The 23,031-nt window shown below is 41.1% G+C and overlaps 1 protein-coding gene across 6 annotated transcripts in view; it reads right to left on the minus strand.

The window, feature by feature from the left end:
* Positions 1-23,031, minus strand: part of fhod3a (formin homology 2 domain containing 3a) — a 118,366-nt gene that overhangs the window by 4,936 nt on the left and 90,399 nt on the right. For all 6 annotated transcript variants that reach the window (XM_041808734.1, XM_041808733.1, XM_041808735.1 and 3 more), the window contains 11 exons: positions 22,363-22,422; positions 21,672-21,806; positions 20,383-20,433; positions 17,176-17,393; positions 13,479-13,832; positions 10,394-11,106; positions 8,500-8,640; positions 3,278-3,436; positions 2,424-2,606; positions 1,493-1,612; positions 1,059-1,220 (listed from right to left, as the gene is read on the minus strand). In XM_041808734.1, coding sequence (XP_041664668.1) covers positions 1,059-1,220; positions 1,493-1,612; positions 2,424-2,606; positions 3,278-3,436; positions 8,500-8,640; positions 10,394-11,106; positions 13,479-13,832; positions 17,176-17,393; positions 20,383-20,433; positions 21,672-21,806; positions 22,363-22,422 — 2,296 coding nt within the window. The remainder of the gene's footprint in view (positions 1-1,058; positions 1,221-1,492; positions 1,613-2,423; positions 2,607-3,277; positions 3,437-8,499; positions 8,641-10,393; positions 11,107-13,478; positions 13,833-17,175; positions 17,394-20,382; positions 20,434-21,671; positions 21,807-22,362; positions 22,423-23,031) is intronic.

Consider the following 23,031-nt stretch of genomic DNA (forward strand, 5'->3'; position numbering starts at 1 on the left):
ATCTTGTTGGATAGATATTTGTATCTCTCAAATGCATATTGAACTAAAAAACTGAATGAATTTGAGCTTATAAACTCACCAGGAGGCCACCATGTTTTGGTCCGTGCTGGTAGTGTGTGTGTGTGTTGGTTTTGTCTCCCTGCTGTCAAAGCTCTGTCATTCCTCCTAAGTTTTACCACAGTAAAACTCGCTATAAGTGGCTGGATTCAGTGTATAGAAGAAGCGTGCCCGAAGCTTTTCAAAATAAAAGCATTATGTACATACGAAGGGAGTTTCTCCAAAGAAATGTTTAAGTGGACTTTTACTTTGAAAAGCAGAAACCAAAAGTTCTTTTGTTCTGTGTTTACCCTTAGCTGAACTGTGTGGAAACAGAAAGCTTCATAAAGAGTAGAAGTTTGGGGAACAACTTTATTAAACAGACTTATTTTAGCTCGTGGCCTTCATCTGGTTCTTCAAGAAACAGATTTCAAACATGTTCTACAAATGTGGACATAAATATCTGCAATAAGAAGGTAAATATGGCTCTGTATTTATCATTTTCCTCTCTAGATGGACAGATAACTGCTCATGGTGCAAATAAAAAATAGAAGAGACCTCAAATTTTAAAATTCTCTGTGTGTGAGACGTGCTGCGTTTCTGAGCTGCAGCCCTAACACTAGCTGCCAGTCTGAAACAGCGGTTACTGCATAGAAATGGTGAGGAGCGCTGCGGAACTGGGACATCGCACTGCCAGTGCGGACCAAAACATGGTGGCCTCCTGCTGAGTTTATAAACTCAAATTTACTCAAAATGCATATATCTACTGAGATTTTTAGTTCAACATACATTCAAGAGATACATAAACCTATCCAACAAGATGAACTTGTCTGATCATGCAGGTTCCTTTTAACTGTGGACGTCCTGTGTGATTATTACACATTACCAGAGGTCCCTAGGTAAAATTAATTATTTGCAATTAGAGCACAAGCAAGTTCTTTAAGTCAGCCTTAGTGACTAACTCCTGTTTTTAAGGCAGATGAAGAGCAGTATGAGTTGTGATATCTGAGTGTTGAACATACCTTTGCAGATCTGGTGATGGCTCCAATCTCTGAGTAGAGGTCAGTGCTCTGTGGGAAGTTCTCCACGACCACAGAGCAGACGTGATGAAGCAGAGACTGCTTATGAACCGTGTCCTTCACCTCTGGAACCTTCTCCAAATACGTCATCTCAAAGCCTTTAGCCTAAACAAGTGGACACACAGATTACTAAAAACTTCCTTTATACTTTCCTGTATATTAACAATCTTTCACAAACATCACCTTCAAGTTGGCTGCAGAACAAACATTAGATATATATCTGTTCTCACCACTTTATAGCAGCAAATATGTGATGTAATTCTGTAATCTACAAATTAAAGGTTCTTTGCTATTGCTATAAAATCTAACTTCTGAGATAGAAAGTTTGTAATTATGTGTCAGTCTAATAACGTGACCCTGTAATAGAGATGACTCACATTAGTGCCATTGAGGAAGTTCCCAATAGAGAGCAGCGTGGAGAGAATGTAACGCAGAGTTTTGTTCTTCTCCAGCTGCTCCATACCTTCCTTCAGATCCTGCAGCGGCTCTGCTACTTCCTGAGGGGAGGAAAGCACACACAAGCGCACGCACATCATTAGCAGAGTGAATTAGGACTCCTAAACACATGTGTTTTATGTGTCTACAGTTACATAAGTGGAGCACAGGTGCACCTCACATCTCACCACCATTCATCTGTGATTGTTTAAGGTCATCAGGTTGTTTAAAGGTTCTTGCCTCGGTCAGATTTCTTCCTTTAAACATGCTTTGGATTACATAAAGCTTTTGTTTTTGTGCATGTGTTTGTGTGCCTGCATGGTATGTTGCCCTTCATTAAGTTCCCCACTACCAAACCGTCCCGCAGAGCTGCGTCGGGAACAGCTCTGCGCGGAACCTGCGCTCAGGAATTGTGCCTTTCGTGGACAGATTAACGACAACAGAATCCTGCGGAAAGCCGTAAAATTTACAGGACAGAAACGCAGGGGTGGGATGTTTTTCATTCTCTGCATGTCTGACTTTGAACTCGTCCTGCTGAATGCATTCATAGTGTGCTAGAAGAGGACAAGGTGCTGCTAATAAGGGTGCATATTTGGTTATATTATGATGTAACTGTGTTGATGTTTTGCGGATGTTGTTTGTACTGAAGGGATGTTGATGCTGGGCATAACACAAACACACACACTAAATTTCACACATGCTGTGCACATTTTCTAGAACCTTTATGATGCAGAGTTCAGCTGGCTTCATACGTTTGGTCCGTTTTTGCTTTCATAAAAGTAAATTCACTTGCTCAGCATGAATTTAAATGTGCTTTTGATGATGGGGTTTGTTTGGTTCTGCTTTTTTATTCTGCCCCACAAATTTACAGACCTTCTCTGTTGCCTCGTAGTCCATCTTGAAGGCCCAGAGTTGGAGTCTGGCAGAGAGCTCACTGATTGAAGACAGGGTGAGGAGGAACTGCTCTGCTGAGCCCAGCGGGAGATCAGGGTTTGCTAGCTGAGCTTCCTGGATCCTCTGCTTCTCCTCCTCTGTGGGGATCATCGTCAGGATTTTCTAAACGCAAGGAAAGAATAAAAGAATAGGAGAGGAATAAGTATGAGTTGCTCCTATTGCAATGTTGGTCTTGAAAAAGCCTTTAGTAATTTCTTAGGTTGCACTCCAGTTGCCCTGCACCATGCTGAAGCATAATTGTCCCCTGTTGTTCGCTACTGCATCACATTTTAGGTTTTGTTCGTCTTGCTTGTGATGGACCAAGAATATTCTGTGCCATCAGTTACAAGTTCAGAAAGAAAAAGCTTTTAAAAGTGTCCTTCCTGGATTTGATTGGGAGCCCTGTGGAGGAGTCATTTACATACTGTGGTAGTAATCAGTGTTTTCTTATTGACATTTGGCCTAGCAAATCAAACAGGTAAAAACTCAAAGAGGAAGCAAGGTTTCTCTGATAAAAGGTGAGGGGTGTGTGAAGTTGCAGCTAACTTTAGCTCAGCTTTTCTCTTGGTACTGTTAGTCAGGAAGTCTTTAGTGTACGAAGCCAGGCCGTATGTCAATAAAAGCCATCCCATCCCACCTATACAGGGTAAGTGATGTTCGGCGGTTCTAACTATATAGTAAACCTACCTTTAAACCCTCTGTTTGAGGGGATATTTTCTGATACAGATCAAGGCTTTTCTAAATGCTATCAGAACATGACAGACAGGCGTCACATAGAACATTTGTATCCTCACCTCAATGCCCTCTTTGTTGAGCGCGTACTCATCAAAGTTCAGGATGGCTGTCTTAATTGTGCGGGGCGGAGGCAGCACAGTCAGACCGATGTTTATGGCGTTACTCCTCTTTGAATCCAAAACGATGATCTCCTGACGCTTCCCATCTGCGGCTGTTTTCTGTGACACAAAAAGGTACAAGGCAGATCAGGGCTGGGTCTCTTTTCCCTGTGTGGTCGGCTTTATGTGCTTGTAAGGATTAGAGAAATAATCATTGACTGCAGCTGTGGAAACTGCATGGTTAGAAGAGGCAGGAAATGACAGTGCAGGTAAGGTTTGTGCAGTAAATGTGTGTTTTTGTGGGTGCTTTCAGAAGTCTGCAGCCTTTTGGTCGCTGTATGTGAACATATGATCTCACCAGAGCTTAAGGCCAGTTTCAGCTATTAAAGAGAGGAAGCTGTTTTATGTCATCAGTTAAAGTGTAACAGAGTAAGTGCTAAAATCTGGTTACTGGATACTGACCATATGGTGCTTAAGACCTACACCTGCAGCACAGCACTTTGAGTTGTTGCATCTTGTAGTTTATGCTGCAATATGGAAGACTGTACTCTAATTGGACACCCCCTTAATTTCCACCTCCCTGCATGCCTCCAAAACTTTCTTTGCATCTGCTCCTAAATAGGCGAGCCATCTATACTTTAGATCACTGATAATCATCAGGCCTCCCACATCCTCCTGTCTGGCCACCAGAACCATGACCAAATTCAGAAGATGTGCAGAGGAAACACAAGTTGTTGTATTTCAGGTATCCTTTTTTTCATAACTCTCTTCAGCTACTAAACAACTCCAAAACAACTGAAACAGTTTAATCAGGAAAGACTTTATGATTCATCCATTTTCAGAGATCCCCCTGTCAGCTGTGAGAAGTATTTATAATTCATGCTAAACATGTATTTATCAGTCCATTCTAACTGACATTATCAGTGGAAACTTTTGGCTTTGGGTGTTTTGGGAGTGCAATTTTTCTGCTTGGGTTTTTCACTCACCACTGTACAGCATATTGGCATCAAACCAAGTAGCAGACAACATGACAGCCATAGAAACATTCAGCTAAAATATCAGTTTCCCCTTTGTGGCTGGTTGCAATATAGGGACCAATCTCAGTAGCTATGTTTACATGTACCATTTGTAATCTGAATTAATGCCTTATCTGAATAAAAATGCTTCATATAAACTCTTCATTTGGAATAAAATCCTCCAATTTGGCTCACTGAGAGGGGTGATTTATGCTGATAGTCGTTCAGATCAGCATCCATGAAAACACTTGATCTGATCATCTCTCCTTGTTAGGGGTGATTTTTGTCTTACTGCACATGCCTGTCCCATGGACAGACCAGACAGAAACATAGTGGGAGCTAATTATAACTGGCCTGTTACAGAGACAGCGTTTTTACTCAAAGCTTTAAAAGAGCACCATATTGTTGATTAGATAATATAAGGTACAGACATGAAATAGTAGAACAGTCCAATATGTCACGGGAGTAGGAGTTGAAAAAACAAGCAAGTGCAAGGCAAAGAAGAATTTCTTTTTCTAAGGGAAATTTTCAGTAGATTCAACCAGTGGGACGATGCTGTGCATGTCAGAGCAGTTTTATTCAGATTAAATGTATGATTCATGAGCACACACATCTGAACCGGATCAGACTGATGTAGGTCAGAAGGTACCTTCCTACCTTCTGACCTACATCAGTCCGAAGACCTCTAGAACTTATAATCTCCAATCTCAGGATCTTTCCTTATTGCCTGGAATGACTTAAAACAGAAAGACCTAAAACTTAGTGAACTGGTCTCATCATAAGCTTTTAAGAAGACGCTGGTTGACCTGGAGGCAGTCGGATCTGTCTGCAAATGTTTTGACTGATTTGTTTGATCGTGGCTAGTTTTAACAATTACTTGCTGCGTTCTCTTTCAGTGTACTGTTGTTTGACATTTTACTAAATGTCAGCACAGCTTCACTCCAGAAACAGCCCCAAGCCCTACGCTTTTACCTGTAAGTGTCTGTGAGACAGACAGAGCAACCCACAAGTACTGAAAAACATCTGATAAGATTCTGACCCCAATTCCAGGTGAAAATATCCATCTAAAATTTGAATCACTGCTATATGTATGATTTTATTCTGTCTGGAAACTCTGTCGTTTCCCCTTCAGTAGTACTCCTGCAGAAAAGTTGGCATTAAGCCCCTCGACTCAGCATCCCTGAGTGGGCAAAATAAAACATGCAGGAAACAAGTTTGAGCTTCAGAGTGAAACATACAGTGCTTAACAAATTTATTAGACCATCCTAACCCTAACCTAAGTAAGGTTCATGCTACAGCTGCCCTAAATTAACGGCACTGGTAATTACCAAAATCATTTTTTATGTTTCTGCAATGGTTAAAACACCAATATGTAGAAGCTCTTTAACCGAAATATTTACTGTCATGTATAAATATTACTGTTATCCATGAATTTTCAAATGACTGATTTACAAAAAAACCCCCTGAAAAAATAGTAAAGCACATTAATATTTCTTGATTATTATGTCAAATTATAGTTATTTACTTGCATTCCTAGGGATGGGTACCTTTCGCATTTGAACCGGTACGGTTCCGATTCCTGGTACCTGTGAACCGGTACCAGTACACAACAGTACCCATTTTCGGTACTTTTGAGTGTGAATAATATGCATTAATAAATGTTACATTAACTCAAAACTTCTGAATTTTTAATATCAAAACACTATCAAATATCAGTGTTTAAAAAAAGTGTTTTTAAAAAATTACTCCAACATAGAAAACCTAAACTACTACAAATACCCAGTGTTTCTTCTTTATATTGCACAAATGAAAACCCTGCCCACTACCTCCTATTCCTCTAATTTCCCCTCTTGGAAAAATGTGTGTTGGGGTCCATGGAGGGAGAATAAGTTTAAAACAAATGAACAATAGAGTATGGAGTCAAAATATCTAAATACATAAACAAAAGGTATACAATTTTAAAAGTATTATAAATGAAAGTAAACAAACTACTTCCTCTACCATGAACTACATGTACTGTACATCTTCTTTCCTCATGCAGTTCTTTTTCTAACAAAACTAAGATGTCATCTTTCCCTGGTAAGAGCAGAGTCTGCTCCTCACTCATCAATCAGTTATGTGACCTTCCATGCAGACGCATAAACAGCACACACAGGGTCCGTTACGTTTTATATTTGTATACAGCAAAAAGTTAACAGAACGTGGCGAATTGAATCATTCTGCAGTGAAATAAGCAGTGAGGATGAGCCTGTGGCTCTGTCACTCCTTCAAAATCGCTCTGAATCCATCCTGATAGAGCGCTTTATATGGCACCAGCTGCGCCAAGTTAGAGAGATGGAGAGGAACTTTAAGGACGCGGTCACACTAGGCTGGGGCATCTGCCTTAGTTCAGTGTCTGTTAGGTGACTGAGCGCACAAACGTATCCCTTTATCTACTATATTTCCATGGTTGATATCCACATGATGAACGGACAAATCATGGTGTTTAAAGTGGGGATTCACTACGAGAGAGCGAGAGGGAGGCAAACGAGCAGGAAACAGGGGGAGCCAATCAGCCATGCTTGTTTTGTTGATTCAGTTAGCTGCTACCGACGAACGCAGCACTGTGTGCAATGCTGCGTTCGTGTCAGGCATGGAAAATTGACTACTCTTCCACTCAGTCACAAGGGTGCGTTCAGGTACCGAAACATGGTACGGTTTAATTTTAGGTGAATCGGTACTCGTTAGTACTGACAGAATTCAATCGGTGCCTATAAAAGTACCAAATTCAGTACCCATCCCTATGCATTCCTGAGCAGAAAAATGAGTTTTAGTGGTTGAATGTTATGCTTGATTCATTTCTGACTTCTCAGAGAAGCCCAGTGAGCTGGCTCACATTTGGGTGAATTCAGTTTGAAATTCCTCATTCCTGTTCAAAATGGTAAAACGTGGAGAGCTCACTGAAAATGGAAGAGTCCGCATTAAAGCACTTCATGATGCTGGATGGTCTCTGAGACAAATATGACAGGTGGGCTAATAAATTTGTTAAGCACTGTAAATAAGCTGAAGCATTTGACTTCACTGTCTCTTTTTGAAGTCACACCAATTGCACGAGCTACAGTCGACTATTTGCTTCACTTATGTTCAGAGTGTTGAATATTAGGCCTGCAGTACTTTGTATGCATTTGTACTGAGTATAACAAACAGGCATGTGATAAGCATAACACTAGTTGCTGCTAGGTGGTGTAAGAAACTTTAATTTCTAGCCAGATAACACTAATTTTGTTCATCTTTTAACCAACATATTAATGTAAAACATGACATAATATTTCAGTTCAAGTCCAAACTGGTGAGATCATGAGGAGCAAACTTTAAAAAGTAGTACTAGACTGAAGTTTGCATGACATCCAGTTGAAAAATGTCATGCAAATACCAAATTTTTCCAAAGAGGTGAATAAAAGCTTATGTGATATCAGTCAAAATCTCTTTAATAACAACTGTAACTCATATTTAACATTCTAAAGGATTCCCATCACACTTAAAGAAGGGACCAAAGAAGAGTCAGCCAGTACAATAACAAAGTGATATCATTCCCTCCCTGATGACCTCAGTGTTCAGGTGGTCCTCTATATCTCAGATTCTTTCATTAACTGACAGCTTTGCTTGAGCTTTCCCAATCCAGAAGCTGAAGACCACCATCATACAAACACATGACGTGCAGACCAGAAGTCAGGTCTTGCTGGGTTACCACTGGTTTGTCTGTAATGGAAGATGTGGATTCAAAGCGGTAGCTCAGGAGTTCAAAGTGTAAGAAGCCTGTTTCAGCTCTCCTTCTTAGCTGGCCATACTTTTCTTATTTAAAGGCTTTGGAAGAATCAAGAGGGATTCAAAAACTCTCAGGTCTGATCAGCATCAGAACACATGTGACCTTACTTAACCCCTAAAACATCAACTTTAGAGTGATGGAGATGATGGGAACTAAACCCTGGGCTGTATGTCTTGAAAAGGATAGTTGTTTGTGTTTCAAAAGCAGCCAATAAGGCACAAAAAAATGTCACAAATCAAAACAGAGAGGAAACAACTGCTGCCAAGACCTCGTACTTCTTTAAACGTTACACAGATGAAGAGGTGGATTAAGAATGTCATATGTAAACCTCACTGACGCCTCTTCAGGTATGGACTGTTTACCTTGGTGACTGGTATTTCCTTTGATTTGGACTCAAACAGGTGTTCCAGTTTGGCTGTGTCCACCTTTACTGGTTCCAGTTTGGACCATAGTGAGTCTCCACTCCTTTTATAATCCCTGTATTGAGAGTCTGTCGGATGCACCTGAACAGAAAAAGAGCAAGACAGGGCTGCATTAGGCACAGACATGTGTTACACATTAGAAGGTTAGAAAGTAAGTAAGTTACTGTGGTTCATGTGACTCCTTAAAGTTTTCTGGCTACTAAGAATGTGCTGTCTTAGAGTGACCCCCCTGTCTTTATCACAAGAATGATCAATAATCTACAACAGACAATCAAAATAATCTGGTACTTAGGTATTTCCAAATACTCATGCATAATGTTTGTAGTTAGGAACATCTAAGTTAAACTAAACACTTAAGTGTCGGTGTCTCCTGCAGTGAAAGGAGCATAAATCTGACACGTCTAAGATGAAATGAAACACATGCCCCTGTCTCCCTAATCAAAGTAAAACTCTCCTTCAATAAAGAACTTCTCCCTGCACATATTAAACAACACAACAGAGAAATGTACCACACTTAGCTATAGCACCTCTCACAGAGGTATCAGAGTTTAAATTGTGCTGTTTTTTGTCAATTATCGGTGCAAGTGCTGCACAAACAGGGTTTTCACCGGCTGCAAATGAGGTGGTGGTGGTATCTTTCTTACCATGTGCACATGCATGTGTGCACACTAGCTGCTTTTACAAGCAGCTTTAAGAATTTAAATAATCGTGTAATTAAGAAAAGACAATTCTGTTCTATTATGCAACCAATGTGCCAAGGTCACATATGGCAAACTGCAGTTAGAGATGTCAGATTTATCCAAAGATGCCTTTGGAAGATGGTTTTCTGCATGACAACAGATGTCCAGCTTTGATGAGGGCTGGTGGTAAGAAATAAGGCGGTGGTGGCCAGCAACAAAGTCTGAAGGCAGGGAAAGCCTGAAATATGTTTGCATTTAGAGCAGGGCTGTCTCTGGTCAAAGTGGGGCCCTTGGCAGAATTTTTATAAGGCCAAAAATGCCGTTTTAACTATAAAAGGAGGGAGGAACAGAGGACGTCTGATGATCAATACCAGTGCTGTAACATTACCAAGTTATGTTGTGAACTAAAACCTGCACCAAGGGCATACTCACACTGGGCCAGTGGATGTACATTGTATTTTAAACCATGATTTAAACATAACATATTAGGGCCAACCTACAAGATGAAAAAACAAAACGAATTTGTTAATTTTGTGCAAAAAAACACGAATTTTTTAGGGGAAAGAAATACATTTTTTTAGAATTAATAATTCATATATTTACATGAAACCAAACTGAAACCAGTGGTTGGAATTTTCACCCTGTCGTCTCCAAAATTCTACATTTTAGTTTAAGCACACTTACAACTTTTAAAGTAAAGAAATATGTTTTTCTCATAAATCAAAGTCTTGAGAAATTTGATTTTTTTTCTTGAAAATCAACAGATCTTTATTATTGCGATTATTATTATTATTTTTTAGAGTGGCCCTAATACACTGCTGTATTAACAGATAATTTATACATACATCTTTGATCAAGAAAAAGTGTATGTAGGTTGATTATGATGGGATTTTCACTGCACTATACCATGCTGAAGCAGGACTGCCCCCCTCTCCAGTAGCCTGCTGGCCTGGGATTAAATTTCTCCAAGCTCAGCCTGAGCACAGACACATCATCATACCATACTATGATTATACTTAGTTATGCTTATTATGAAGTTTAAATCTTTAAAGAATGTAATAATCTGAATAAAAACAATACTGTGATAGCTTTGTTTGTCCAAAATGCCTGAGATAAACCTGATTTGTGGAAATGGTTGGTTTAATTTGACTCACCTCGCTCCAGAACAGTCTGATTGTCTTCTTCTTCTTGTTAAACAGAGGGGGCTCCGGGGGTGGAGGCACTGGAATTGGGGCACTAAATAAAGGTGGTGGAGGGGGTCTCATAATTCCTATCAAGGGGGGAGGTGGGGGACAGCCACCTAGCATGCCAAGCATGGGTGGGGGTGGCGGAAAGCGTGGGATGCAGGGTGGAGGGGGTGGTGGAGGTGGAAGGTCACCACATCCTCCCATGAGAACATTATCCAGAATGTCCTTGTCATCGTCCTCCGTCAGGTCGGTGAAGTTGATGTCCCCAATGCGCAGCTCTCGCGGGCTCGCCAGGAGCTGGTCCCAGATTGTATCTGATTCCTTTTTGGGTGGGGGAGGAGGGGGCTCATTAGCTGGGGCATCCAGGTGAGGGTGTGGTGAATTCAAGTCCTTGATCAAGTCTCCAAACCGCTCAGCGAACGGTCGGATGGTCCCGCGGTGCTCTGATTTGTCAGCCCTGTTGTTGCTCTCCTGCTCAGCACCTGGCTGTTCTTCAGTGTCCTCCTGAGTGTCTTTGTCCTCCCCCTCGCCTTTCTCTTTCTCCTTTTCCTTCTCTGTATCCTCCTCTTCATCCTCCTCATCACTGGGCTTCTTGTTCTGAGAGTAGAGCATGTCCAGCATGAAGAGCTTACTGTTGAGGAGTTTGCTGCTGTGCTCATTCACGTCTGCCTCCTTAAGGCCTGAGAAGGAGGAGAGAAGAATTTAAGGGAGAGCACACTCTGTATGCAAATGCCTTGGCTGCAAAGTAAAGTACTTGACAGTATCAACCTAATCACACATACAATACAGGAAACTGTGCAGAGGGGAGCCAAGCCGAGGCAAAGCACTGAAGCATGAACAGATAGCATCAAACAGCTGTAATTCACAGGAGACAGACGTTGAGTTTTACTGGGACGACTGCAGGATCTGGTATTATTGTTTCTTTTCCTCTAAAGCTTGTCGTGTGGAATTTCTTTTTATCACTTTTTCATGATCTCACATACAGTGCCCAAAAAACCATAGCTATTATGCTTTTTCTGGCATCATTCGTGCAAATGAACTCAAAGTTTATCATTTATTTTCATGACATACTCTACATTTAATCAAACCTCCAAGAAGAAGATGGGGCAGGGACTCCACTTGCCTTACACACAGGCCGACAGTGCATTCATGTGGTTTATCAGTCAGCTTCTAGGTGAGCTTTTGTGGCCCACAATCTCTCATAAAACCCCACTGAGTACGTTAGCAAAGACGGGTATCTTTCAAGAAGCTATATTCTAGTTTTACCGATCAGCTATTATCCACCTGAGTTATCTCAATTTAAGATTTTTATTTTAAGGTTTTTCACTTCAAAATGCACTCCACCTTAGAGAGTTGTTAAACTAAAGTAGTACACGTTTTCCAAACATGTTTATACTAGAAACTCATGAAACACTGGCAGGATTAATATAATCTGAAGATATGTTAAAGCAACAAAAGCCCCTTGATTTGGAAAAACTTATCGTAGCTACAGTGCTTAACAAATGTATTAGACCACCTGTCATATTTGTCTCAGAGACCATCCAGCATCATGAAGTGCTTTAATGCGGACTCTTTCATTTTCAGTCAGCTCTCCACGTTTTACCATTTTGAACAGGAATGAGGAATTTCAAACTGAATTCACCCAAATGTGAGCCGGCTCACTGGGCTTCTCTGAGAAGTCAGAAATGAATCAAGCATAACATTCAACCACTAAAACTCATTTTTCTCTTCAGGAATGACAGTAAATAACTATAATTTGACATAATCAAGAAATATTAATGTGCTTTACTATTTTTTCAGGTTTTTTGTAAATCAGTGAATTTGAAAATTCATGGATAACAATAATGATTATACTTTAGCATTACAAATATCATTTGGGTTAAAGAGCTTCTACATATTGGTGTATTAACCATTGCAGAACATCAAAAATGATTTTGGTAATTACCAATGCTGTTAATTTAGGGCAGCTGTGGCATAAACCTTACTTTGGTTAGGGTTAGAGTGGACTAATAAATTTGTTAAGCACTGTAAATTGCATAATTAAAAATTGGTCCCTAATACTGTGCAAAACATGGGATGCTTTAAAGCTGTTTTATCAGGATCAGTGTAATGAGAGGGGTGCAAGCGTACTGACACTTGATAAATTCAATATTTAACCCTTAAAGCCTATTGTATCATATTTGATACCAACTTTTATGAGACTCCTGTCCTATCAACAATAATAATAACTATAATAACTATAATCAATTTGGGCCGAATGTGGCCCACAGCCTACTTCTGATTGGCCCACAACAAATTCAAAATATATAATGAAATATGGCCCCAACTGACTTCATTGCATGTGGTTTCAGCATAAGGCGATGCTACCATGTTAATTCTGTAAACAAACATTTTTACAAAGATTTATTGGTGTTTTTTGAAATGATGATGTAAACAGGAAACATATTGGCAGCCAAAATCATAATTATATCTGGATTTGTATTAGCCTGATGGACAACAGCAGCGTAAGAGTCACTTCATCTGCGTCATATTAGCATTCAGTGGCTGTCTGGTCTTAAACTATGGAGGGCTGCAGTAATCTAGTACCCTAATAACCAGATGGGTTTGTTTCACACATCCATCTGGGAAACCTCATATAGACGGCGTTTGGCAAAGGGCAGAGCCTTTGAAAAAAAACTCAGAGGATGATTGGATGAATGTTCTGTTTGTCACATCCTTACCAGTCAGAGCAACAAAACACGTGACGTCTTAGCTGCTACCGGGGAATAAATTCCACAGAGAACTGCATGATAAGAATCACGTAGACATCTCAGTACACGACTTTTGTTGTTTTTGAAAAGAAAACAACTCTCTGCTGTTCTTTGTTCTTCTTTTAACGAAGAAATGTCGTCAAGTTCTGATACTGATACAGTGCTATAAATAATGCTAAAGTAAAACAGATAATTTTATCAATTTCCACAGAGGGAAAAGTAAAATTCCTCAAAGCAACATTTGACTTAAAAAACCACCATAATTTTATTATTGCTTCACAGTTCTACTCAAAACTACCCACCATTCTCATTGCCTCCTCTCTCCTCTCTCTCCAGAGTGCTACTGGCGGAGGAGATGCTGGAGGCCGAGCAGTTATCTTTCTCATTCACTTCTTCATTCTGTCGTTCCTTGTCACTCAGGATGCCACTGTCCTCCTCCGCCTCCTCTGTCTCCTTCTCTTTTTCCTGCTCACACTCTTCACCTTCCTCCTCTTTTTCTGCCGCTGCCTCTTGTTGTTCCTCCTGCTCTTCCTCCTGTGCTTCCTCCTCCTCCTCCTGTTCCTCCTGTTCTTCCTCTTCTTTCTGTTCCTCTTCTTCTTGAACAGCAGCCTCCTTTTCCTCTGTTTCTACACTGGCACAGGAGTCTTCACCCTCTCCTGTCATAGAAAAAACAGAGTCCTTTAACGTTTTAGAAGAAAAGGTTGTCATGAGTATCTCTTATAGCTTTAAGAGCCCAAACATGGGGTTTATGACTTGTCTGCTCTGAAATAGTGTTTAAATCATGTGACATGGCTGTCTTTGAATTTTAAAGGCCTCTCTGTTAAGCCTACACATGGGACACCCTGTATCAACACACACTCACACACACCAACAAGAAAAACAAAAACACACCCACATACTTATGTAAACAATATGGCAGACACAGAAAGCCTGGTTGTTGCAGAATCAGGATATGAACAGGAAATGAAGAATTAAGTTCCTGTTTACATGTAAACATACTAATGTACGCGCTACAAACACGCAAGTCACCGGTACAGTCCATTCAGTGATGCAGGCAGGGTTAGAATAACACGGCACTGTGACGCCTCAAACACGCCTGTACCTCAGCTCATGGCTGTGTTCGCTTTTAGCTCCAAAACAAGCTTGTTTTCTTACGCAAGATGTTTTGGAACAAGACTTTCAAAAAGGTCTTTCAAACAGCCGTTTGACCCTTCAACCCATATCCACTCTGTGTGTTTTTTTCTGTCACCCCCATTAGTGGTGGCCCCTCCTCTCTTTCAGGAGTTTCCACTATTTGCCTCACCTTTCCTGCTTTTGCTCCAGCCAATCCTAATCAAACTGCAAACTTTAACAATTCAAGGTTAAAAATTATCTTTTTGCAGCGTAGTGGCATTTGAACCTTATGGTCTTAATCATATGTGCCACAAGTAGATAAAAAAAGAAGAATTCAGCCCTTAAAAATCTGCTGTAAAAATCCTTTAAAACATGACCCCATAGTTAAATGCCCTAAATTTAATGAAGTATCACCTGTTCTGATGGCATTTGTTCTTGAATTTCTGTTAGGATCATACAAACACTTCTTAACATTAATTTTCATCCATACATACATTGATGTTGGCACAGATGGCTGTTGACTTAAGAGCACATCAATTTGACAGTATTTTCAACAAAAAAGATATTTAACTAGTGTTAACTTAGTGATTCTTTTAAAGCACAATTGTTGTTGTTATGCTGACGACAGGGGCCTTTACTATGAGGGGAATGAACATACCCGGGGTATCTTTGGATGGTGTCACAGACCCTGGCATAAGAGACTGTGCTTAACAGTCACACAAAGCCAGTTATCAACTGGTTATGGCAGCCAGAAGTTTTTAGGAGAAGGTTCACATCAAAAAAAAAACCTATCATGACCATGACTGAGCCTGTCATCAGCCAACAGTCAGTTTAACTAACCCTGTACAACGACATTAAAATGAGGAAGGTATATACCGAGGTTACTACACACTAAAATTAACACTATCACTTTGTAGGAGATGAATCTAGAATACTTTATGATGTGAAACAGCAAAAAGAAAATAACCTTTTCATGGTACTGTAAAATTTTGAGATGCACCTGTATATCACCTCATACAATATCATCCGCTTGTCCTTTAACATTTTGTTGTAGAAATTGTTGCTGTGGTTTCGGTGGCAGTAGATCAGTTTAGAAGTCAGTGGGTTGTAGGTTCAAGACCTGGTTTGAGTAAATCTAAAAAGCAGTCTAGCAGCTGGAGAGTTCATTTCCTGAGTATTGCCCTTGATCAAGGCATTGACTCAGTTTACATGGACTTTAGTATCCTGGTTATGAATCCTATCCTGGTTTTTATCATATATTAATACTGTGTTTACATGCACACAGAGAAACCTGGTTTGTCCCTGTATATATGAGAAATCACAATAACCCAGTCTCTGATCCCTACATCTTATCTGCGCAGGCAACTGTTAATTTATTTTTACAACACAAACTGTAGCATTTTTTTAAATCTCTGAAAAAAGGACCAGTGTGAATTATTTTGGACTTAACACTACTGAAGGTCATATATTATGAAAAAATATACTTTATCAGGCATTTCTTGCAAAAATATGTGCCCCTGGCCTGTCCACAATCCCCCCAAGAATCAGAAAAATATATTCCCTCCTCCCTCTCTTTCTCCATATTTCAGAAAATGTGTGCTGAAACAAGCTGCTCTCAGATTTTCCCCTCATGATGTCATGTGGGGAGTTAGCCCCGCCCCCAGGTTCAGCTGGTCCCCCCCACGTGGAGGAGTTGCATTCTGCTGCCAGAGAGGAGAGCCACATCCATTTCCTGAGAGGGGCGGAGTCAGACAGCTCATTAACATTTAAAGCCACAAACACAGAAACAGCTCGTTCTGAGCAGGGCTGAAACAGAGGGTTGTTAGACAAAAATCCAATACTGGAGTGTTTTATCAGCAGCAAACTTCACAGGCAGGTTTTGGGGGCCTCTTAGAACAATATTCTCTTAAAGGGTAAAATATGTGAGATGTAAATGCCATCATCATGTTTAAGATATAATATTTATCTTGTTCCAATAATGATCCAGTGGGGGACGAGACAATACGATACATGACCAGACAAAACATCGCGATACTATGCTGTACCGATTTTTTTCTCCCACCCCTATCAGTCACTGAGAAAATTTAGCCTAGACTCCAGAAGAGAGCGTAGCAATCCTACAAGCAAAATCATCTACTACATAAATGACCCAGACACTGCTTCAGAATAAAAATATTATGTAAAAACGTGGGTAGTTCAACCTTTTATTTTGAAAAGAATACCAGAAGAGCTTTGGTATCTTCACTTCAGGGATGGGATGTCTTAACAGACTTAGCAGGAGGCCAGCTTCGGCTCACAGAGCTCTGAACTCTGTAACTCGTAGTGTCTCTGTCTCCACAGTAAACTACACTCAGGTTTCATTAATGTCTGAAACATTTTAACTGTTGAGTTTAACGTTTATTTAGACACAAAACTGCCGTCAGATCACTCTAACTGATCACTCTGACTGATCTGCTATAGACACTGCAGCCTGCTTGTCACTCTCTCTCTGGGCAGAAGCAGACCTGCAAATGGGATACGGCGTATACATGGCACGGTATCCCGTTTCCTTTTGGAGTTCTCAAGGTAGCAAAAACGGGCTTCTCAAAACCAGGATGCTGGCACATCCTGGTTTCTGACACCATATACATGCACAAGCAGAAACTGGGACACTCAAGTCCATGTAAACACAGTCACTGGATCCCAAACTGCTTAGGCGCTTCTTTGTGTGCTGCAGCCCCTCACTGTGACATCTCTCCATTATTGCATTTCCACAGGATCCTGTTTTGGGCTCCTGCCTTTGTGTGTGTAGCTTGCTCAATAATAATGTGTATAAATGAATTTTCCTTGATGGGATTCATGAAGTATAACTTCTTTGGAATATGACAGTGTTTTCAGTCATCCTACCGGTCTCAGAAGGCGTGGAGGCTGTAGCAGGGGTCTCTTGTTCAAGGTCAGCCTCGGTGTCGTCCTGGGAGGCGAAAGAGGAAGGGCTGCTGCTGCGAGATGACGAGGGCCAGGCTTCAGCAGGTCCAAAGTTCAGGTTGAGGTCAGGGCGGGTCCTCGATACCCGGACACGATCCCTCTCGTACTCTTCAGCCGCAAGACGCTCAACGTTCTTATACCTGAAGGAGAGAGACAGAGAGGGAGGGTGAGAGAAGGATAAACATAAATGAACCTTCCCTCCAGCATTTAACGATCCAAAACTTCAACCTTAAAAAAAAAAAAGAAAGCATTTATCTCCTGAATGTTTCCTAACTCTTCAGCTCTAATAAGCCTTTTTCTCACTACAAGCCCTCCTCATTCCCCTACCTCAGCCCATTAACTGTCCACAAAGCATTTAAAGCATTCCTCACTCATTTCAATCCCTCTCTCCTTGCCTATGTCCAGCTGCTCAGCCCTGAGCAGCAGTCCAACTATGTGACCAGAGGGAGTTTAGAGAAGAAGAGGCAGAGTCGAGGATGTAGAAGAGAGGAGAGCGACAGGAGAGAAAAGTAGGAGAGATGTGGAGATGTTCAAGTTAATTTGGCTGTTGAAAGGTCAAACATAAGAAGAGTAAACCTGTTCAAGATGTGCTCGATCAGCTATCCTCCCTTGTCCTCCTCTCCTTCCTCTGTCTCTCTCTACCAAACTTTACCACTCAACCTGCTGGCTAGAAGAAGAGATTCAGGGCACTGTTTCAGCCCTCTCTCTAACTGTCTCCCCCTCGCTCTCTTTTTTTCAATGACCCCTCCTCTTTCCCACCGTACCGTGAATGTGTGGAGCTTCTGTTCAGGGTTCATTAGCATCAGACCACTTCAGAGAGCTGGAGAAACTGGATACCAGCGTATGTGTGCGTTTGTGAGTGTTTAAGAGAGAAATTGGGCCAGCGAGCCAACTGTGTATTGTTTGCTTCAACTTGGAACGAAACCTTCAATGTTCTTTTTGTCCTTTCACACTACAAAATGAAATGAGTTGAGTGATTGTTTGCAAAGCATTCACACGTGCCAGAATATCTCTCTGAGCACTGTCAGTAAAACAGTCTCTGATTGGCTGTTTATCCTGTGTCTGCAATGCTGGACTCAACACATCTAAGCAGTAAACACAAAGTGTTTATCTCTAAACACACACTCTGGGGTGATAAATTAATGGCATTAAACAAGGCAGAAATAAACTTAAATATTTGTTACATGCTTTGGGAATCATGTTAAATCCAACACTTGAACTTGTGCCATTAAAAATCTATTCTGGACTCTTTATTTAAGCTTTTTTAGTCCAGGTGTTGCAGGATTGTAGCTCGCAGATGCGTCCCTCAGGGAGGTTAGCTGGGTTAAGAATTCATGTTTTCCTGATAATCGTGTCGTCCAACTACACCGTAAATACATCAGCCTCTCCTGTGGGTTCATCTCCCACCTGCTCACTCAGCAGCTCATCCCTCTTTGTTGCATTCTCTCCACCTCTGTATGTCCTCAGTCTGCTGTTGACTCCAAATTCTGTAAGAAGAGTTTGACTGGTTTTGGTTTATCGGGGCTGATTCCATAGCGTATGATTAGTAGTTCTTGAGCTTGGTAACTGATATTTGAAACTGATATGCGTTGAAGGTCACAGATTTTACCCTTAAAGACAAGTTTATGTTGGTCTCAGAGGTCCCCAAAACCTGCCTGTGAAGTTGCTGAAAAAAACACTCCAGTATTGGATTTTGGCACGTCTAAAAACCCCTCTGTTTCAGCCCTGCTCAGAACGAGCTGTTTCTGTGTCTTTAAATGTTAATGAGCTGTCTGACTCCGCCCCTCTCAGGAAATGGATGTGGCGCTCCTGATCCTCGGATCAGGAGAGGAGGGCAGAACTTTAATCCAAGTGGGGAGGGCCATCAAACCTGGGGCCGAAGCTTACTCCCAACATGACATCATGAGGGGAAAATCTGAGAATGGCTTTGTGGGGGGAGGGGTTCTGATTTTTGCTTGGGGGGATTGTGGACAGGCCAGGGGCACATATTTTTGTAAGAAAGGCCTGAAAAGGTGTATTTTGCATAATATGTGACCTTTAATAGTTACATGAGCCATTGGAAACATTCAGTCAAATGTTGAATTTTCAACCTTTAGAACTTTAACAGTTCACGGACGTATTGACTGTAGGCATGCACAAGTGTAGTTTTACGGATATCCAATATGCTGATATCTCCAAACTCATTTTAGGTAATACTGATATATGCACACTTTTGTGTATAACTTTTGTATGTAAATAGAGGCTGAGTCAAACAGAGCTGAGAGAGGAGTAAGGAAGTAGACAGTCTAGTAGATCTTTTATATCTGGGGCTTCAATCAAAATGATCAGGGCTCACAGTGGGCCCCCCTTGAGTGTGTGGTAGCCAGGGGTTTCCAAACATTTCAGCCCACGACCCCTCAAAACAAGATGCCAGAGACTTTCACTTGGAGGATTTCTTAAACATTCCTTTGATTTCAGCATAAATCTCACCTAATGACCATGCTTAATTTCAAATTTCACTAATTCTATGCATATACTTATTAAATGGATGAAATATACAATTTGAAATCATTTTCATGTTTTTGTTTTCTGGCATCTGGTGCCCATGTGTCATTTAAAAGAAAAACAATACAGTTACATCATTCCTCTACTGTGCTTAGCAAATATCTCTCCCTACGCTGCTGCGTTCATCACTGTGTCTCCTAAATCTGATCGTGACCTTGCATACCCTTTAAAGTAATTTTGAGGTTTCCTGTGACTCCTTTTTGCACATGAAACACATTTACTAGTCACGGGAAAATCCTTTTCTCAATACATGTAAAACAGTTCCCAGTCTTTGTATTTGCAAATGCATTCAGTTTGAAAATCGAGAAGACTGCTTGAAACTGATTTTCTCACAGCATGCCTTCAAACAATCAAACCCTTGGCAGAGAGCAGCATTTAAACTACAGCTCCTTAAGAAAGAAAAATACAAGAGAGAGGAGAGAATGGTTTCATTCTCCCTGCAGCCTCTGGCAGCATAGAGCAGCTTTTTAACCTGAAAACAATTAGGCTATTACTGAGCTTCCCAAACCACAGGCTGAAACGTATTCCCCGCAGGTTCAGCTGTTCGCTGAGTTTCTGCTGTTTTGATTTAGTGAACACACTCACCTCTCCTCCCGCGCATGCCTGGCCTCTTCCATTTTATCCACAAAGTCGCGGCTGTGGGAGACACAAGTGGAGAATTTAAATGTCATTATTATACCAACAACTACTCTGATGCCAATAAACCTGTCAGTGAGAATAACACACATTTATACTCCAACACACCAGTAAGCATGTGCCCTCAGGTATGTGCTTAAACCATTTTCCCCATACAGTTGGCCTTCATTTGAAGATACAGTTAGTAATCAAGTTTTAAGTGTTAACTTTCCATATTAATAATATGATGTTTTTGTTAAAACACTACAAAGAAAAGTTGCCCTTTCCCTAATATATCACATCATATTAAATGTTGTTTGATTTTTATTTGAATACTTTAAATATTTTCAATGAATTAGGGTTATCTCTGGCACTCTAAATGTTTTATAATTGGGCTGCACAGCAGCGCAGGGGTTAGCGCTGTTGCCTCACAGCAAGAAGGCCCCTGGTTCGCTTCAGGGCCTTTGTGTGCGGAGTTTGCAGGTTCTCCCTGGCATGTGTTCTCTACGGGTACTCCGGCTTCCTCCCAGCACCAAATACATGCTCAGTAGGTTTACTGATCACTCTGAATTGGCCGTAGGTGTGAGTGTGGGCGTCTCTCTACATGTCAGCCCTGTGATTGACTGGCGACCAGTCCAGGGTTTACCCTGCCTCTTGCCCAGTGACAGCTGGGATAAGCTCTGGCACCTGTGACCCCCAATGGGATAAGCGGTATAGAAAATGGATGGATGACTAAGCAACAGATACCATGGCTCAGCGGTGGTGGGCTGGTATCACTTCTGTGACTGGGTTTTATTTTACAGGGTCTTTAAGGGCCTTACCCAAGGGCCCACACTGAGAACTGACCAGGATTTGAACCCCTGAGTTCTTGAACAAAAGTCAGCTGAACTGCCCAGCTGCACGTGTGCAGTAGGTCCTCTCCTTTTGTCATACCTGCTGACCAAGAAGGACACATGCTGCCACCAACTGACTGAACATTTATGAAACCAAATCTCATTTGTTTTATCTGTTTCATTAGAATTCACTTTAAATTAGAGCAAATCCTGATTATTTTATTTATTTGCTATAGAAAAGGGTTAAAAATGTTTAAAAGACCAAAATCAAATAAAGTTGTTCATATAACAGTTATGACGGTCAAAAATCTTTTTTTTATTTATTTTGTGTGTCCCTTATTGAAGCCCAAAGTGAGATGGAGTGCCACTTTTACAGAATTGTATTCCCATGTGTCTCATGCTGCTTTGGAACCACTGATGTCTCACCTGTGCTTGTTCCTCTCCTCTCTCTCTATCCTCTGTAGTCTCTCCTCTCTCTCCAAGCGGCGGCGCTCTCGCTCAGCTGCCAGAGACTCCTGGTGTTGTCGGTATGAGGAGGACAGAAGTCCACCCAAAGCCAGTCTGAAGGAACGAGAGAGAGAACAGCACAGTTAGCACAAAATTAGATTCAGCATTAAGATTCGTGCATTGTAAGCTTCTCCTAAAACATTGTGTTATGACCTTTTTACTCAATAATTTTAACATTTTCAGAAGTTAAAGATAATGGTCTGTGATGATTAATTGCTGATTTTTCATCTTCTAGCTTCAGCTGCATTATAGTACAATGTTATAGAAAACTAAAACTGGTCACACAACAAGTTCTCTTTGAATAAACACAGCTATATTTTATGTGAATGCATGTAACAGGCCATAAATTTGGTTTTAATGACAATGTTCTTCAGGGAGGAAATAGGAGCAGCTCAGTAACCAGGGAACCTGAGAGCTGAGATCACATTCACTTCAGCCCATCAGCACCATGTGGCTGCACACAGCCCCTGCTTGTTATACATCAGAGAGTGGGTGCACGTTTGCTCATGAAAACACATGTATAAACACATGTATGTGAACATGTTAACAGTATGTGTGAGCATTTTTAAGGATGTGTGTGCAGGCACGTGTTGGAGCAGCCTCCTCTCACCTGGGGCTGGTGGGTGTGCTTGGACTGCTGAGAGGGGAGAACGACATGACACCTCCATTCCTGAGCAAGAGAGGGGGGAGAAAATGGGTGAAAGTGAGTGACCTCTTCAGGCACCCGGTTACATGACACGCCACTGACTGACTCCTCGGTTTAGAACTGTTAGTGAGAAACGAAAGCTACACCTTGTTACATAACAGGAATGCTGTTGGTGCAACACTCAGGTGACCCCGATTAGAGACTCCTGGGGAGTTTAGACGCTTATCCCAGACAAGTCTGTCCTCATTTACAGTTCAGGGTAAAAATGAAGAACCCTTACTAACAAATATTCACCTTGGCAAGTCATTTGGTCACTGTTAGCGTGAAAAATGTAGCTGTAGAGGGAGAAATGCACTGCGCTAAACTGCACAACTTTAAACAGATTAACATCTGATAACTGTTAGGGGCAGGAAGTAACAAATTACATTTACTCATTTAACTGTGTTAAGGTAGACTGTGTCCTCTGTATTTTGACTTAGAGTCTAGTAGTGAAGTAATTTACTCTAGTTTTCCTGACTGAGTAAGTTTCTAGACTAGACTGGTTAGTGATTCTCTTGTTTTTGCTCTGAATATGTGGGAAATACTTTATTTCTAACCCCATTCATCTCTCATTAATAAAATTAATCAGAACCC

The sequence above is a fragment of the Cheilinus undulatus genome, linkage group 16 (assembly GCF_018320785.1).
Source record: "Cheilinus undulatus linkage group 16, ASM1832078v1, whole genome shotgun sequence".
In the NCBI taxonomy this organism is placed as follows: domain Eukaryota; kingdom Metazoa; phylum Chordata; class Actinopteri; order Labriformes; family Labridae; genus Cheilinus; species Cheilinus undulatus.